This window comes from Athene noctua, chromosome 11, assembly GCF_965140245.1.
Source record: "Athene noctua chromosome 11, bAthNoc1.hap1.1, whole genome shotgun sequence".
Classification (NCBI taxonomy): Eukaryota; Metazoa; Chordata; class Aves; order Strigiformes; family Strigidae; genus Athene; species Athene noctua.
Genome location: NC_134047.1, coordinates 15,654,575 through 15,672,167, shown reverse-complemented (window position 1 = coordinate 15,672,167; position 17,593 = coordinate 15,654,575). Strand labels below are relative to the sequence as shown.

General features: G+C 37.3%; 1 protein-coding gene across 15 annotated transcripts in view; it reads left to right on the top strand.

The window, feature by feature from the left end:
* Positions 1-17,593, top strand: part of KLHL13 (kelch like family member 13) — a 90,230-nt gene that overhangs the window by 31,882 nt on the left and 40,755 nt on the right. The window contains exons 1-2 of one of the 15 annotated variants that reach the window (XM_074914805.1): positions 15,969-16,090; positions 16,570-16,682. The exons of 11 other annotated variants lie outside the window; for them this stretch is intronic. In XM_074914805.1, the coding sequence (XP_074770906.1) occupies positions 16,585-16,682 (98 nt within the window). In that variant the 5' untranslated portion in view covers positions 15,969-16,090; positions 16,570-16,584. Of the gene's footprint in view, positions 1-15,774; positions 16,091-16,327; positions 16,683-17,593 lie in introns of those variants that run through there. 3 more of the 15 variants (XM_074914815.1, XM_074914812.1, XM_074914804.1) reach the window with 3 other exon arrangements.

Below are 17,593 nucleotides of genomic sequence, written 5' to 3'. Positions count from 1 at the left end.
TCCTCTGTACATGGTTTCTGGATCCTAACATCTGTCCAAACTTACTTTTAGTGTATTGTTTGTAATAACAGTGCTTTTGACACATGAAATGTTTGCAACTTGATCTTGATGTGGGCAACAAATAGGTTTGGATCTAAAAATTTATTTTCTCTCTGAAGGGAGCAAGGCTACTGCTTTTAATGGAATGGGTAAGTTTGCAAACTAGCTGCTTGGAAAATCTGGATGGTTTGTACTGTGTTCAATACTGCATGAGCAGTTTTTGCTGAAAAGGTACAGCTCTGGAAAGTTCTCCAGCTGGTGACATGCTCTTAGTGGAATGTAATCATGCTGATTGTCATTTTCCCTTTTATTTTCATATCTCTGTCTTCTGTCATTTGGGTGGATATGTGTTGGTTATAACTGTTCTCTTGATGGCAAGTGGTGGGTGTAGTGTTATGAGTAATTGTTTCCCTGCTCAGTTTGGTGTTTGAGTGCATCAAGTTAAAAAAGGGAGTCTTTATTCAAAGTGATGTTAGGCTTATAAGGCGCTTTAGAGTCCTAAATCTAAAATAAGCTACTCGGGGTGCATGTATACCGTTCTCCCTTTTAAGGGAGAATGGGATTTGTTTTTCTGCACATAATGAATTCGTACATTGTGATCCTATAGCTAAACTGGGCATATCACTTTTGGGTACTGACTGGCATAATTCTTAAATTGATAATGCATAGAAGAGTCAAACACTTAAATAACTCCCGCTGTTTCAAAAATGAATTGTTTTAATAGGCAGTTTAATCTGCTTTAGCCAGCAGCTGATCGTATAAATAAACACTTTTGAAATAAGTTGTCATCTTGAAAAGCAACAATAGTATCTTTAAATTCCATACTCCCAGAACATACTTTTTGGTGCTAACTTTCAGTTGTAATCCATGTCCTGTGGTATAGCCAAATATGGAGGAATTACACTGTGCATTATTCATAAAGGGAAAGGGATGAAAACAAAACTTTTCTGTTGATGCATCTGATTTTATTTCATTTTGCTGATAAGAAATAAGTCACCTAATTTTGAAAAGGGAAGTATACCTTTGTGGATGTTAAATAGTTCATTGGTACTTCCTACATTTGAAAACAAACGAACAAAAATTCCCCCCCCCCCCCCCAACTGAAGGGTGTGCATAATACTTGTGCCTTACTTGAGGAGGAAAAAGCCACCTGAACACAAAAAAACCCTTGCATTATAAAACCCAACCAATCCAGACCCCACTTGTACATTCCATTTTTTTTTTTAATGCCAGTGTTCTGTATGTATGTTAATGTCTGCAGCTTGGTAATACATTTCTTCAGATGATGCCATGGTCTTTGGACATATGGGATGTGTCTGATCCAGGTTTTAGTTCACTTGGATGTGAAATAAGGCATTTCTCACAAAATAATTGCACGGTGGTGGAGACTATGCTGGAAAAACAGGATATCCAATCTTGCTTGGGTGTTCACTGTATGGGGAGACCAGTAGGTTTTGCATCTTAAACTGATTTGTTTTAATGAGCTGCACTTCAAGCTTGCTAACGTTGTTAAGAATATCTTGTAAAAATGGGAAGTGCCAGGTTATTTGCATTAGTGCCCTGGCCTGGACGGTGAAAGTTGGAGCAACTATGAAGTTTTCACATGGTCTTGAAGCATCCTGAAGGACCAGTGAAGACTGAGGGGGAACAACTCTGTCAGTATGTTCTTCTATAGCCTGATGAGTACCAATCACATAAACAGACGCATGCTGAAATCTGAAATCCAGATATCAGTATGATTCCTGTGGGTTATAGGAAATTTAAGAACGGAAAATAACAGTCTACTGTTAAAATGCAGATGTATATCTGTCACAGAAAACTTGCAGCTGTAACAACTACTATTCTGTCTTGTTACAATATTACGTGTATATTTATTCCTGACCTTCCCATGACATGCCTGAAACCTGAACATTTTGATAATCTCCTTCTGTCTTCCCAAGCTGTGTTATCACATCCAAGTTCATCATGTTGGAGTCCAAACGTTTTCAGCATGCAGCTGTTCTGTTCCATATTCCAGACTTCTAGTTTCATTCTTCTGCTCCAGCTCACCAGTTACAGGCTAGTAGAATCAAAGCTGACAGCCAGGTGAGTGGAGGTGTATCAGCCAAGGATCTGAAAGGAAACTTAATTTGAAGTGAATGTGTTAAGTCTTCAGATGCTCTCAATTTACTTCTGTTCTTCCAAAAAGCATAGAGGTCATGTATCAACAAGTCAGCAAGTTCCTCAGAACCTCAGCTGGACAAGGATAGCAAAGCCATGTTTGCAGTTGCCTAAATGTGGATCGACGTGCCTTGAGTGAGTCAGAGCGGTGTGGGAGTAAAGCAGAACATGAGAACTGAAGCAGAGGAGTTTGCAGGCTTTGTAAAGCTGTTTTCTCCTGGCTAAAGCTACATCTTTAGCTGTTGTCTGTGTTCTTTTTTGCTCTCACAGTGAGGTTTTCTCCTTTCTTGTTCTATCTCCCCGGTAATTAGCCCACCAATGTGACTCTGCTCAGTTCTGTTTTCAGATAATTAGAGCTTGGCCAATATAGTAAAATACATAGTAGTCTGTCTTGGGTTTTGCTTCAGGGGCTTTGCAAGGACATCACTGGTCTGTCATTGTAAACCGGAAATCCTTTTCATTGCTGCTGTTTAGTGGGGTGTGACAAAGACCTTGGCTGATGAGGAGTAATTACGTGATGCATGCTGGCTTGATCTGAAGTTGGACTAGCCATCTCTCTGCTATGCATGGTTTAGGAGTAATGAGGAGTGTTGTTTTAGAACAGGAATAGCCTTGTTCTCTGGACAGTTATGGGTTATAAGACCATTTGCAATGCAGAACTTGGGAGCAAAGGGAGGGAGAAGGAGGGTAAATGAACTGAATCACATTACTGGAATCTGCTGTTAAAAAGATTTTATTATGTGCATTCAGCAACGGAAAGCTAATGCTCAATAATTTTACTTAATTTTACTTTTGCCCTTTGGATTCTGTATGCTTTCATCAGATTACAGCGATGAAGTAAAAGCTTAGTCACACTGTGCCTTGTGCATTGTTCTAGGGTGTTGATAAAAGATAATAATAAATAGACTGCTTATCTGCAAGTACTAGATTTAGTTATTTTATATCGAGATGCTTGATATGATGGCTGAGAATCCTGAACAACTTCTTAACTGTTTGTTAAATTTAATTATTTAACATCTCTAGTAGTCTTCAAATAGATCTTTTCTTTTTAATAAATTAGTATTTTGTGCTTAAATTGAGTATTGCTATTGTTCCCCCTGCTCCCAAATTCCTGAAAGTCCATTTCAGGACTCAGCAAAGTTTTATCGTGTTTTAAAAAAAAAAAACCCAAACCTTTATTCTCAGCAGCTGCTTTTTGTGCAGCAGGGTGTTGGTAATCTGCTAACGTTTCTAGTTCAGTGAAAGAATCGAAGAGGTATTTTTGTGCATGTTGTTGCTTGATTAAGGATATGAGCCAGAACATAATTTTGCAGAAGTTTGAGAAGCACTCAAGAAAACACTGTTCTGTAATACTGTTTATGTCAAACTGCTGTGGTCCAGTAGTTGCTGTAACTTGGTTTCCATGCATAGGTTTATTATTCGCTGGACAGTTTTTATTTCAGTGTTTACAGAGACTTGTGGCAAATGTTCATTTTATCTCAAGCTACCAACTGCATTTTGCTTAAAAGTTCAGTACTGACCCTATTGAATAAATACCTGGTTTATTGCCCTGCCTTTGTCCCTTCCTAATCAGACCTGACTGCTGTATCCTGGATTTGGAGTAATGCATGACTGTCTCAGCACAGATTTCCCAGGTGCCCCCAGAATTATTCTTGCCTCCTTCTCATGTTTGCTATTCAAAGGCCTCAAAAGCTTCAGCTTTCAAGGATTTTAGTGTCATGAAAGTACTGAGTTTGAGATTGCCTTTGAATCGCTAGACACCAACACTGTTTTCAGTTTAACGCTGGAAATTTAGAATCTGTGTTCCGAGTGAGTGAAGAAATGTTTTTCTGAACTGTAAAAATCTGTTCAGTGGCAGTTATAAATGTCTGTAAATACATGGGCAGGCAGGAACAGTTCAGGCATGAGTGATGTCAGTTCTTGACTCCTTTTTTTTTTTTTTTTTTTTTTAAATTTGATTATTTTATAACACTTCATCAGGTGGGATTATAGCATCGCATTTTCCGGGCAACACTTTGTGCAATACGCAGCAAGACTTTGTTCAGGTGGCTACGGGCACATTATGCGTGGTCTGAGTTACAATCATGATTCTTCTGAAGTTCTTCTGTGTAACTTTGGTGTTATATTAGTTATTTCTGAGGTTCTTGGAAAACCTTTCAGGCAAATAAAGTGGTGTTGAAGCATGACTTCTAGTGTTGTCTGTGATGAAAGTAGTATTTTGTACTTTATGTGATGTGTGTAAGAGCACATTAGAACAAAGCTTTGCTTAACACAAATTTTGCTTTTAGAGATCCAGAAAATGATTATACAATGGGATGCATACTGCAAAGAGCTGAATATATATATAGCTGAAAGAATATGCAAAAGCTTGTGGGGAAGGTGTGATGAGCAAGTAGAGATGCTTATAGATGTCCCTGTAGTTTAACTGTCTTATGTTGCTTCTTCTACTTGCATATAAGTATCCAAGCATGGTCTTGTGCTTGTATGATATTTTATCATATTTTAAATTCACAGTGACAGTGGAAAATTATAGCCAGAAATATCTAATTTGTGGATCAAAGATTGTCTAATGTTGGAGAATTGCTAGATGCTTGTCTCGTGAGGAGCAGTGGTGCATCAGAGTTCACACACTTGAAGTCAGTTATCCACATAATTTATTAATGTTCTTTCATACCTAATTCTAGGCCTTCTTTCACTGAAGATGCACTGCTTTTTCTGCTTGAGAAGCTGTTGGTGGAAAATTGACATCTATAAATGGTTTTATATTGAAAGCTTAGGTTGCAAATGATCAATAATTTCTTGAAGTTGTAGCTTAAATTCATCCTTCCTTGTGTGCTTACCAGTACAGAATTTTTTGCATAGATCTGAGTGTAATACAGAAGGAAGGGTGTTTGTAGTATTTCTTACATATCCATACATTTGTTCTATTATAGTATTAATGATGCTTTGATAGTGGGAGATAGGGTGGGGAAGTTTGACTGCTGATCTTGCATGTGACTCTGAGTCACCTACTGTGCCTATTGGTACAAACCACTTTTTTTATTACTTTTCACAGTTGCTTCTGTGAATCTGTTGTGAGAAGAAGTGGTTACTGAAAAGCTGATGGTGTGATAGCTGAAGCATGTTATGTGAAGAAGTTTCCTCTGGTTTTTGTCACCCGACATCTGCTAGTTTCATTTGAAGCTTTTTCTTTATTGTGTTAGAGAGTTGGTGAATAAAGATGTCCTGTACACCTTTACTGTGCTTTTTGTGACACTATAGACTTAATGTATTTCTTCGTGCCTATCTTCCTTCAATGCTGTTAAGTTTAATCTACAAGTTTTTCCTTGTACAGAAGCCATTTCACAAGTTTGCTCGTTGTTTTCACTCTCTCTGCCTTTTCAGCTGATAAGATAGGGCAAGGAGCAGAATAGCTCATATCTCAAACCAGGTAGTCTTGGGGAATGATCCTGTGTTTGTCAGCAGGCCGTCCAAGTTACTGATGTTGTATGAATCAACCAAAGCTTAAAAAGTCGTATTTTGCTTCAATGTCTTACATGAAGTGGGTTTTCTGATTATGCTGTGTTTTTCCCATTTAAAATAGAATTTATGAAAATGAGTATTTGTCTTGTAGAGCAGTTCTTGTGAATACCAGAAGGTGGCATAACTGATTTTCCTAAAAGTGTTTTGATTGCAAGAAATACACAGAATACTACTAAGCTTATTATAAAGCTGTTGGTCAAAGGTTGATCTAAGGAAAGTTGGATCAGTTTAGCACTTAATATTAAAGGGAGCTATTTAATGTATATGCGTTCTGCTGTCTTATAAAATGTGAAAACTCTGATGGGATTCATGCTTGCTTTTATAACTTAAAGTTGTTGAAATTGGAAGTAGTTTAACTTAAGTACAGGATGGAAAGAAGGGGTTGTTCACCTTGTGTGCAGTGGAATTCTTTCCTGAACTGTTTTACACAATCCTGGTTTCCCGTGAACACATTGTTTCGCTATTTTGCTTTACCAGTTTGCAAAATGAGACCAATTCCTGCCTGTTTTAAGGTTTTCAGGTTAGCTGGTGCTATGCAAGGAGAAATTATTAATATGGTGATTTACAGGTTTATGCTGTAGCAACTCTAACCACATGCAGATTTATAGGTGTACCAACGTTAAGTGTTAGAAGCAATAAGTGGAAAGAGTGTGCAAGAAAGACCAATAAACATTTAAATGAAAATCTGTTTTCAGCATAATATATATTTTGTTCTGGCAAACTGAATGCAGTCTATGCAGTGTTGCCATGCATTTAGTGGCAAGTTGGTGTAATAAGGCATTAGGTACCATTTCACATGATTCTTTTTTTCTTTGAGAAGCCTGTCTCTGGCACAGTCATTTCCATTATGTTGTGGATTAAAAAGTACTTAAATATACCTTAAAAGCGGGTATTGTTTCCATTCAGAGATCCAGGGGAAGTTATTTGTAGAGAGAGTGCATTGGGCACAATTGACAAGGTTTTGGAAATGGGGGTGTTGGTGCAGGGTGCCCTGTGTCAGACACCTCTGGGGTTGATTTTTTGCATTAAAACCTTGGTTTTGTCCAAATAGTTAAATTAATTCGTGTAGGACAAAACCAAAACTTTTGCACTGCTGAGACATACGGAATTTTTTTCTTTCCTTTAGCTCCCTCTGGCAGGCAAACACCTGAATTACAACTGTTTTATTTTAAACTACTTCAGAAAAAGGCTTGTCCCAACTCAGTTATCACAGTTGTTTGGTGTTGTATATGTATGTATCTAAAAGATATTTTCAGCTGTAGAAGAGAAGATGACTGCAGCTGCAGAACGTGCTGAAATACAGATATTTCTTTAACTGACTCTTGTACAGTGTTTTTGTGCATCACAGCTGTGCAATGCCATTTCACCCCAAGGACCTCTATCGATTTTTTTTTTTTTTTTGGTAATGTGGTTTCTCCTGAGCCTGCTGCGATTCACTAGAGCAGCACAGATGAGAGCGATGTGACTGTTTTGTGTAGAAGTCTAGTGCTATTTGCAGAATTGCGACTCTATTTTTTGCTGACTTAACTGCTGCGAGGGCGGGTAGAAGGGAAGTGGTGCAGCGCTGCTGTTGATAGCTGTCACCTGGGCTGAGCCCTTTGACCCACCTCCGTGCAGTCCTCTCCTCGGAGCTTTGCTGATTTTACCTTTTTTTCTCAGTTTTGTGTTTCTGAAGGACAGTTTGCCAGAGTGAAGTGATGTGGTCACATGTACAACAGTATAAAGCTGTAGAAAACTGCCTAGAGTGTACGGTAGTGCTGGTAAAATGGCTCAGCAGTGGGACCTGTGGAAGCTGCTACATGGACACTTCTGAAAGCACTGAACTTCAATTTTTGTTAGGAGTCAGATGTTTAAAGTTTTATGAAATAAAGGTTTATAAACAGGAATCTTTAAACTATTTGATTTAAATATTTCACAGTTTTTAAAAATCTGAGTGAGATTAGCATTTTTCTGTGGGCCTTTCTAAAAACAGCTTGTGCTTAGACTTTTCTTGCTATGTACAATTATTTTAGGCAATTTATTTATATCCTTATTTGATCCTAAATTATCCAGATAGTTATGTTGTCACTAAATAGGGATGTTGTAACTGTGAAGTTGTTCCAGTGTGCTAAGTGAATATCTTAAAACTGTCACTTTAAATCTGCTTTTGGAAATGAATTCATAGCTTGTACATTCGCCCACCATAACAAACTTGAATGAAAAGTAATGTGTCTTTGAAACTTTGCCTAGGAAACATACAGTTTTCTTTAAATTTATATGCTCATAGATGCTAGAGAAGAAAGCAGTTTGTAATTTTCTTTCTATAATTATTATGTGGGAATTTTGACATTTGGTGAATTAAAAATAGAATATAACGGTGTATTTCAGAGAAATGGAACTGTTTAATGTGAAGTGTCATTTTTCTGATCGTGCCTTTTTTTATCCTCTGGAAAAAAATCTAAATGTAAGGTATACATTTTTACATTTTCAAAGTCTTTTTTTTTTTTTTTTTTAATGTTAACAACTGCTAAGATCTGTTAATTGTGGCATGAACATAGTTATTGATTGTACACTCTCCCTACACCCCATTCAGCTGAACGTTAAAGGTTGTGCGTCTCGAGTCCTCTGTGTAACACCAACCAACAGTGGGAATTTATGGAAGACATCTTTTTGCTATAGAAGATGACTAGATGTTTTCTGAAGAGGTAGTATCTAACTCGGCAGAAATCCTGCAAGTGAAGCTGTACCATGCACTTAGGACTGCAAGGATGTTTACAGGTTTCACTGAGGTGTAAATGTGCTTTCAGCTGCAAACATGCATCTTGACTGTCTTTGCTTCTGGCCCACTCCCAAGTGACGGAGCCTGTGGAAACTACCCATTTGTGCCGATATTCACTGCTGCTGTTGGGAATGGAAGAGTATCACAACAAGAGACCCAGTTACTTGGTTTTGCTTTCCTTTTGGGAACAGGTAGTGTGGATGTTATCACCGGCTTGATTTGCTGAGGGAGGACCCTGAGCAAACAAACCAGTGAACTCCTCCATGTTGCCTTTTGTGATGGAGTCTTTGGACTATACCTACCTTTGTCAAATGGGAGGAGTTGATTCCTGTTTGCCCCTGGCTTAGAGGAAAAAAAAAAGGAAGAAATTTAAAGTATGGGGGTTTAGTACAAGACTCCCTTTGTCCCATGTGGCCCATTCAGCTGTTCAGTTTCAGTACTAATTCCATCTGTTCTCATGGCATTCAGTTGGAATGATTTGCGGACTTGAAACTCCTTTTCTAGTATAGAGAAATTGTACTTTTTTTTTTTACACTGAATGGGGGAAATACTAATATTAGTGATAAATTTATAACTGCACTTTTTGCATAACTGCATAAACTTTTCATATGCCTTTGTGTGTGAAGGCAAGCTGAGCTTAATGAAATAGCAACTTGAACTTAAAAATTTATATCTTAACATGCTTAAGACTATCTGATGGCAAATAATTGATTGGATATAAGTGTCATAATTTTTGTAACTCAAAGGAATCCAGCCAGTGGCAGTGCCGTGACCATAGACAGCATGGTGCAGCAGCTTCAAGTCTTCTCCTAGAAGACACATTCCTGCTGTTTGTTGGCTCCCAGATTGCACACGGCAGTTTCCGACAACCTGGAATTGAACCATCAGGATCTTTCTTGAAAACTTTTCAGTCTTGTTCTGTCAGTCTTCCCCAAGGGACTCTGGCCTTCAGATAAAGATGTCAAACTGCACACATTGGAGATCTTGTGGCTTCTGAGTTAGCAGACTGGATCCATCAGAGATGACAATGCAATGGGAATTCCTATGCTCATAAAAAGTTCATCTTGTTGTCTGTTAAAGAAGTTGAATCATTACAGAAACACACAATAGGAGCAGTAATCAATGTGCTTTATTCTTGCCTCCTCATGCCTGCTCTTTTCAGTAGGGACTGCTTTGAGTAGGTGTGCAGGACCACAAAAACCTCACTCTGGTGAATAAAAGCAGTAAGGCTTAGGGAGTGCGAAATGACTAAACAGAATCTATGTAAATAATGGAAGAATGAAAGAAAAAGCCTACAAACTTTTATTTTAAGAGTATTTTCAAAATACTTCAATCAACACATGACTAATGTAATTTGCAGTTTGGTGTCTGTGGTGCAAGAAATACTGAAGTTGTTAGTGGCTGGTGCTCAATTCTAGGCTTTTAATTAGTAAATTGTTTAATATATTTGCATTATATGAGTCAGATGTGTAAATGTGTTTAGGCATACTTAAATTGTGCAGCCAACAGACCATAACAGCCGTGGAGTTGTTGTTTAGAAATAAATTCTTTGTAGTTCAGTTTGCCCTAATAAAAATAACTGTTGCTTCAGACCAGTTGTTTTCAGCAGGGTCAGTCTGGCTGCTGTGGCTGTGTGTTCGTATTTCTATGGTGATTTATTAAATACAATCACCTGGGGAAGATGAGCACAGTTCTCTGAATAAATTGGTGTTAATACAAAAGCATTTCTTCTTAGTGGTATGTTGTCAGCAGAGTACATGGACTTAGATTGCAAGTTGGAAACCTTTATTAACTCTTTTTGGTTTTGTCTCCTATTTAAGACCTTATTTTACCTAATGCCTCTTACCTAAGGGTAGTTTGCCCAAACAAAGCTGGATGTTTATTTTTTTTGCCTGTTATAACCTGTAGCTTGTCATTAATTTAACAGTGCATCTTGACTCTTGGAAGTGTGGGGTTTTTTTGCTAGAAATCTTAATTCACTTTTAGAGCAAAGCCTCCTTCAATAATACACGCAATAAAATGCAAGGCATCTATAAGTGACATAAAATGAAAACTACTTTCATGGCCAGAAACATACTTAGGAATAGTTTTGAGGTATTTCTGAGACTCTGTGTAGTTACAAAATATACCCAGAACTGAATTTAATATTTTAATAAATTAACCTTCCTAAATATTAAAAGTGTGAATAATACAGGGATTAGGTTTGTTCCCTTCTTGCGTGTCTTCCTTTTCCTGTGAGTTTGTGGGAAGCTGACTTTAAAAAACATAACTTAGGTTAAATTTTAATTGCTTTCAAAGTATTTGATTGTGACCTGATAAGAAATGATGTGGATTTTTTAACTCTTTACTGTGCTGAATAATTTCAGAAATTTCATACTTAGACCCAAGATTTTCTCGTTAATGAATGGTACAAGGGCCAGGGTCGTGAGTTTTTGAAGAATGTATGAAATGGAGAAACTCATTACTCATCGTTACTTCTCCATCAGCCAGCTGCTGCATCTTTGGCTTGTTGAAGAATGTAGATTTCGGTAGTCTCAAAATCATGTGAGAGCTTAAGTCTTTCCTAACTGAGGTGTCTGGGAAGGAAGGGGAAGTAGCTGTGTCAGGTGCAGGGCAATACATATATTTGTCATATATATATATATAAATATTAAAAAGTGTGTGTATATATAGCATGTGTACATATATACACAACCTATATATATATGAACAAACATATATCTAGAACGCATATGTATATTTATGTATAAAAATACTTTTCACTGAAATGATGCATCCTAAAATGTTACTGCAGCAATTTTCTCATTTATACAGGAAAAAATGCTGAGTGGGTGGATGGCGAGCTGCAGTACTTCTTATTAAACATGTGGTACATGCCCTGACTGCTTAACTTAATGTTTAAAGATTAGGGGATTTTTTTTTCCTGTTTTAGAAATGGCCTTACACATATTGTTATAGAGACAGGAACCTGTACTGCTTACAGCATTTTGACGGCAGGAGGGGTTGGCTACAAACCTAGTTTATCTCACTGATTTATGCTTTACAATTTATGATTATTCCTTGTTCGTTGAGCAGTCAGCCCAATTTAAAAGAATTAAATATATTTGATAGCAACTCCACTCCATTTATGAGTCTGTGTGCATCTTAATGTCTACAGTACAATTGATTCCAAAAGATGCTGTAACTTAGATTTGGTGTCTGAGGGCTTTTTTCCCCTCCAGTTATTTAAAAAAAAAAAAAAAAAAAAATTCTTAGCCACGACGTAGCAGATAGTAAGTCAAAGTACATGTGTAATTCTTAGAACTGTCTTCAGCTATTTTAAAGCTTCTATCTTAATACATTTAAAAATTCATTTGAAAGTGTTTCTTTGTAAGATAGATCTTTGAGGTTTCTAGAAAAGTTGTAGCTTCAATAAAAATATTGCCAGGTGCATAGTGCCAATTTTTTTCTGTACATCAATATTTGGGCAGTGTTACTGTGTTGCTGTGAGGTGACTGCAAACAGAATTGCACTGGTTTTCTTTGGATTCCTCTTTAGGCAGAGATTTGCTTTCCCTTCGTATGAATTTTGGTATGAGTATTTTCATTATATATGTTCAAAGGAATTGTATTAACTAAGTGACTCGTATATAGGGCAGTACTGTCAACACCATTTTTAATTATTCTCTTACAGTAATTGGAACAGCTGTAATTTAATAGATTGAAGAGCCAGAGGTAAGGCCATGAAGGTATGAAGAGCATCCATGAGAATGGGAAAGAACTGAATAAGGAAGCCAATTAAATGATCACACTGTCAATTTTTTAGGGGTCCTGAAAAGATATGTTGTGCATCCTTATTTGCTCCTATTTAGTTTCTAGATTTATGTCTTTAAAGCCATATTTAAAATGCTGAAATTATATTGAAATGATTACTGCATTTGAGCTCCATGGCTTTGAATATTTTTCTGGATTTTAGGGTTTCTCTTTTTTTCTTCTGTATCAAAATGGTCTTGAGTAGTAGTATGTATCAGCTCAGCGGGATGGTAATTCTAAGATAGGCAGAAGATCAGAAGTTCCTTCCAGTGTGAAACTGAGGTTTTTTGCCTTCAGCTTGGAGTGAGCTTTGCTAGAGCTAATATCATAAAATGGGTTTAATATAACAACATGTATCTGGTTTAAAATGGAAACATGGCTTTGTATCCATTTTAAAACATAGGTGTTGGGGAAAAGAATCTCAAAGGTCTGAAGATGTTCACTGGTCTTACCACCACCATTTTAACCTCTTTATCTGTGTTGCTGAGTCAGGCATCTTATATGAACAAACACTTTATCAGTAGGAGATAATCTAATGTTAGCAAAGGTATCTGTGACATGGATATTTAGACCTTTCTGTTGTCTAGATTTCTAGATGAAAATGGGAGATGTAAATCACACTATCACTGGAACTTTGAACATTTTTCTTTCTGTAAAGCTAAAAAAAAGCCTGGGGTTCTGGAAGTGGAGAAGACTTTTCAGGTCACACTAGAAAGGGTTTGCAAGACTTGAGAAAGTTTCCATATAGCTTAACTCTATTTCCACCTAGTGCTTTTGGTTCCTTTGATACTTAGTAGAGAAATGAAAGAGAGAGGTAAGCAGCTTGTTGGAGTGTGACAGCAAATCTTTTAACCACAGCAAATCACTTGACTGAGCAAATATTTTTTGGTTTTGTTTTTAACGGTTTAAGGACTGAAAAAGAAGCTAAACTTAATCTGTGCAAACTGATGGAAATCTAGCGGTGTGTCAAGAAGTTAACGTTTACTCTGCTTAGTTTTTCTGCAAAAATTCAGGTGGCATTCCAAGGCTAAGAATAAATATTTTCAGACTAGTATAGTTTTACATTGCCACTGGGTTCTGATACATCTTTCTGCCTGTGACTTCCTGCTTTGAACAGCCGTGATGGGAAGTCTTATGGGAAATGCAGACATGGTTTCAAAACTTTGTTGGAAGTATACATGCCAGCATGTATATATGCTGACTAGAAATGTAAGCATACTGGGCTGTAACCGTTGGCCTTCAATACCAGTTAATTTGGGGATGAGTGGCAAAGCAATGTTTTATGAGAACAGAAAATGTAGTGTGTTCAATGGGTGCAGTGCACTCCAGGAGATCCAACTATTTATCCCATATTTTTAAATGTATAACTAAACTGTTATTTTGAAGTCTTAATTAAAATAACAGAACAATATACTGGTTCTTCTGTTGTCTTAAGAATAGTTTATATAAAGTGTAGAATACGTTTAAATAGTGTCTTCCCTGCTAAAACACAATCAATTTGTGATGTCAGGAAGAAAATGGTATTTGATGTATTTTCCTTACGTGCAGGTAGGTGATTCATTTCTCACGTGGCGTTTCTTTTGCAAGTGAAAAGTGTTTGCCTATTTTTAGAGTACCTGGCTCTACTACTTCCCTCAGTTCTGCATTCTGTACATTGGCCGTTTGACCAAGTTGCATGTGCTGGACAGTAGGATGAGATTAAGTTGGGCAGTGCTTAGGACTCATGCTTTAAAAAAAATTTACTGTTACTGTTCATTCTGTAATGGTTTTAATTAGGTTGCTTGTAAATTAAATGGAAAAATAAATGGTCACAGAAGCACCCAAAGGAGAAGTAGGTATTTGAGGACTAGGGTGAATGATCATGTTGGGGTCAGAAGTGAAAAGTAACTGATGTCTGGGTGTGTGTTGATTGATTTAAATACCAGTCAGTGCTTGGAATGCCTGTGTGGCTTTTGTATTTTACTGGTCAGAAGGGTATTCAAGAATTACTTTTTGAAAAGTGACCCACTGATTGTCCTTAGCCTTTTATTTTTTATGTTAGTAATGCTGCTGTTAGTAAAGAAAATGAGTAATCAGCTCCTTGGGGTTGGCAGAGCAGGGAGATACAGAATTTAAAAGCAGTTACCAGTTGGTTGCACTGACTGTGCACTCAACATGAGGAAGGGAGTAAAAGCATTTGCTTATTGTTTTTTTAAGACAGTTTCTGTATGATGGCAAATGCAAAAGCAAAATTGAGTGTATGAATTCAAAATTGTGATAGTTTTCTTTGTGGTTATAATAGCTGCTATCTAACATCTCTTTCAACTTCTCTGCACCGACGGCCTAAAAGTTAAGGCATGATCTTGTAGTCTGGTGTTATGTTTATGTATGAGGCTGTTGCACGCAGTATTTACAGTGCGTGCAGACAAGCATGGCTGTTGGCATGTAAATGCATGAGTTCTTTTTATAAAAGTAAGGCTTCTTTATGCTAAAACGGCATACTTGCTTTCTGCAGGGCTAGTGTTTCTTAATATTAATAGCATATAAACACTGTTGTCCTACACAGCAAATGTCTGTTCAGCGTTCAGGTAGCAGTTTTTGTGAAATTTGTTGCCCGTGTTAATGCTGCTTATGTGTAATTTAAAACTTTGTCAAAGAAGTGGGAAAGAGCTCCTCACTTGTTTGTCAGATAGGTGCATCAGGTTTTGAATTAATCCTTGGCTCTGATCATCCTGGGTTATTTTAGTTCCTTGCCTGTGGTTATGGTAACAGCTTCAAATGCCCAAAACTGTTTTGGGCAAACATTTTCAATAATAGTGATCATAAGCAGCAGTTATTCCCCAGTGTTTTCATCCCCAAAATAAACTTAACAATGTAGGTTTCACCATTATGAAAAACCTATCAGTGTTACTAAATGTTACTAAAACGTTTAAATTTATAGAAATTCTGTTCCTGGTTCTATTCTTTATTGCTGAGTAGAGTGTCAGGGTGTTGGCTTTTGTGTGATAAGATTAAGCTGTCCTGATGAACAGAAAAATTGTCATGCAGTACAAAGACTTCTGAATTCTCTAGATTAAGCATCTTAGTGTTGATTTGGTCTACTGTGGCAATACATTAAAAGTCTTTTTTTAAAATTTCCTGAGGGAGTCAATATAGTTGAAGCTCTACCTTCTTTTCTGTAGGAACCTGCTGTGCTTATGCACAATATGCTTTTAAATTCTCCCTTCCCTTTTTAATAGCTTGCCTTCTATGCTCCCCACTGTCATCAGCCCCAGGAGGTCACCAAGCAGAGCACAGAGTTGCAGAGTGGTCCCTGACGGACACCTGCGTGACCGTCTGCTTCGTCAGTTCTTCAGGCAATTTGTGAGCTGCTGGGGGGGGCGTTGAGAATTAGATTGTTGATAGCGTCCCTACAAAGACTGCTATTAACAGCGTGCTACTCTCTGCTTCTCTACTGCAGAAGACAGTGATATTTGTGTTCCCATAGCATGTTGTAAAATGCATGAGATTTTGCTCATCCTCCCTGGAAATGAGAATAGGAAAATGAGAGCATCCTGAACCAGAAGCTATTAGAAGAGCATGCAGAAACCTGCAGTGATTTGTGCTTTATTTTGTTTTCCTAGCTATGGATTAGAAGGACTGTTTTTTGCAATGGGCTTTTTCCATAATGGCATTCTTGTATTGTTTGGTCAGAGCTTGCACAGGAAGAAAACAGGCTGCTGAATTTAGTCACTGATCTTTATTAGCCGTGGCCTAAGGCTATGCTGAGATTTATATCCCATTTGTATTGTTGCAGCTCAAAAGAAGAATGTTCAGAGGATGACAAGTGTATTCTGAGTAGGTATGTTGTTTCACTTTCATATGAAACCCATTTTTTTTCTGCTTCCATTGGTCAGAAATGAGGTTAATAGGAAGAGAATATAGTACAGTGCTGCAGTGTCCCTGTTAAGGTAGAACAATAGCATCAGAAACAGTTCTTTAAAAATTAGCTGCTTTTATTAAATAAAGCTGCATTGTACTGGTGTGCACAGTGCAGTCTCTCTTTTTTTTTTTTAAACATATACTGCAGTCAGCGCTTCCCTAACGAGGTGGCACTATTGTTGAGTTAGAAGGATAGAATCATCATATTGCTTTAGGGGACAGCAGGATTTAAAAGGAGATGCCTTGCAGCCCTGTTTTACAGATTGGAAGCATCGGTTTAAGGGCATTGGCAGAATCATTTCCTCGTTCTTAGCAGCAGCCACTGCTGTGTCAGTAGTGTGTGGAATGGAAGTCCTAGTTGGTAGTCTGTTATGGAAACGCTGTTTACTGTTATTGTAGTACCGTGGTGACAACATGCCATTGAAATGGAAAACGAGCTCTCCTGCTATCTGGAAATTCCCAGTTCCTGTGCTTAAAACATCCAGGTCATCGCCACTTTCTCCAGCATACATGTAAGTGAGAGAAATGAGGATAATAAGGTGGGATTGCTTTTGTGAGACTACCCTGTGGCAAAATACCCTGTTATATATGAAATGACATTGGCACTCAGAATTTTACCTTGTTTTCTATGTAGACCCCCCAGATTTTATCCTGGATGTTTCATGATGGATGTTGTGTCGAGTCTTTCCCTCTTTGTTGAAATGTAGAGAAATTGTGCAGAATAAGCCATGTTCGTAATAATACTGTATATGTTCATTTGAAAAGTTCGTGTTACTGTTAATTTGTAGAGATGATCTTGAATTGACAAATTAAGCTTTGAGGCAGGTTTTCTTTTTAATGTATATGCTAACATTTCCACCCCCTGACTATTACACTTTGAAATTAAATAAGAAATCACCTGCTGTATTGTACTGCACTTTTGTTCGTGTAACTTCTCATATAAGAGAAATCATCCTGCTTTGGTCTTGTTTTATTCTTAAGTCTTAGCCTTAATACAGATTGAATGTCTTTTTACAAAGTTACAGTAAAAGCTTAAAACATAAATATAAATCGTTCATATCTGAATACTTATACAGTTACGCAATTTGTCCATGTGAAGTAGCTTCACATAAAAGAGTATTTTAATACACATGGAAGTAATATGCCTTTGTCTTGCCAAATCTTGATGGAGCTTTTGTTCACCGTTTGTTGCTGTGAGTTCTGTGTTAGCATATACAGGTGGCTTTTTTTCCTTCTGTGAAATAAAACTGAGCATAGGGTACTGAATTGCTTCTGCCTTTATTTAAGGAAGCAGCTCCTTCAAAATGAGTAAGAGTTGCTTTAAAATGCCCAAGTACCAATGTAGATGACTTCCCTATCTGAAAATTACTATAAAGACTATTACTTTACGGTAGTATTCCAGCCTAATACCTACAATATTAGT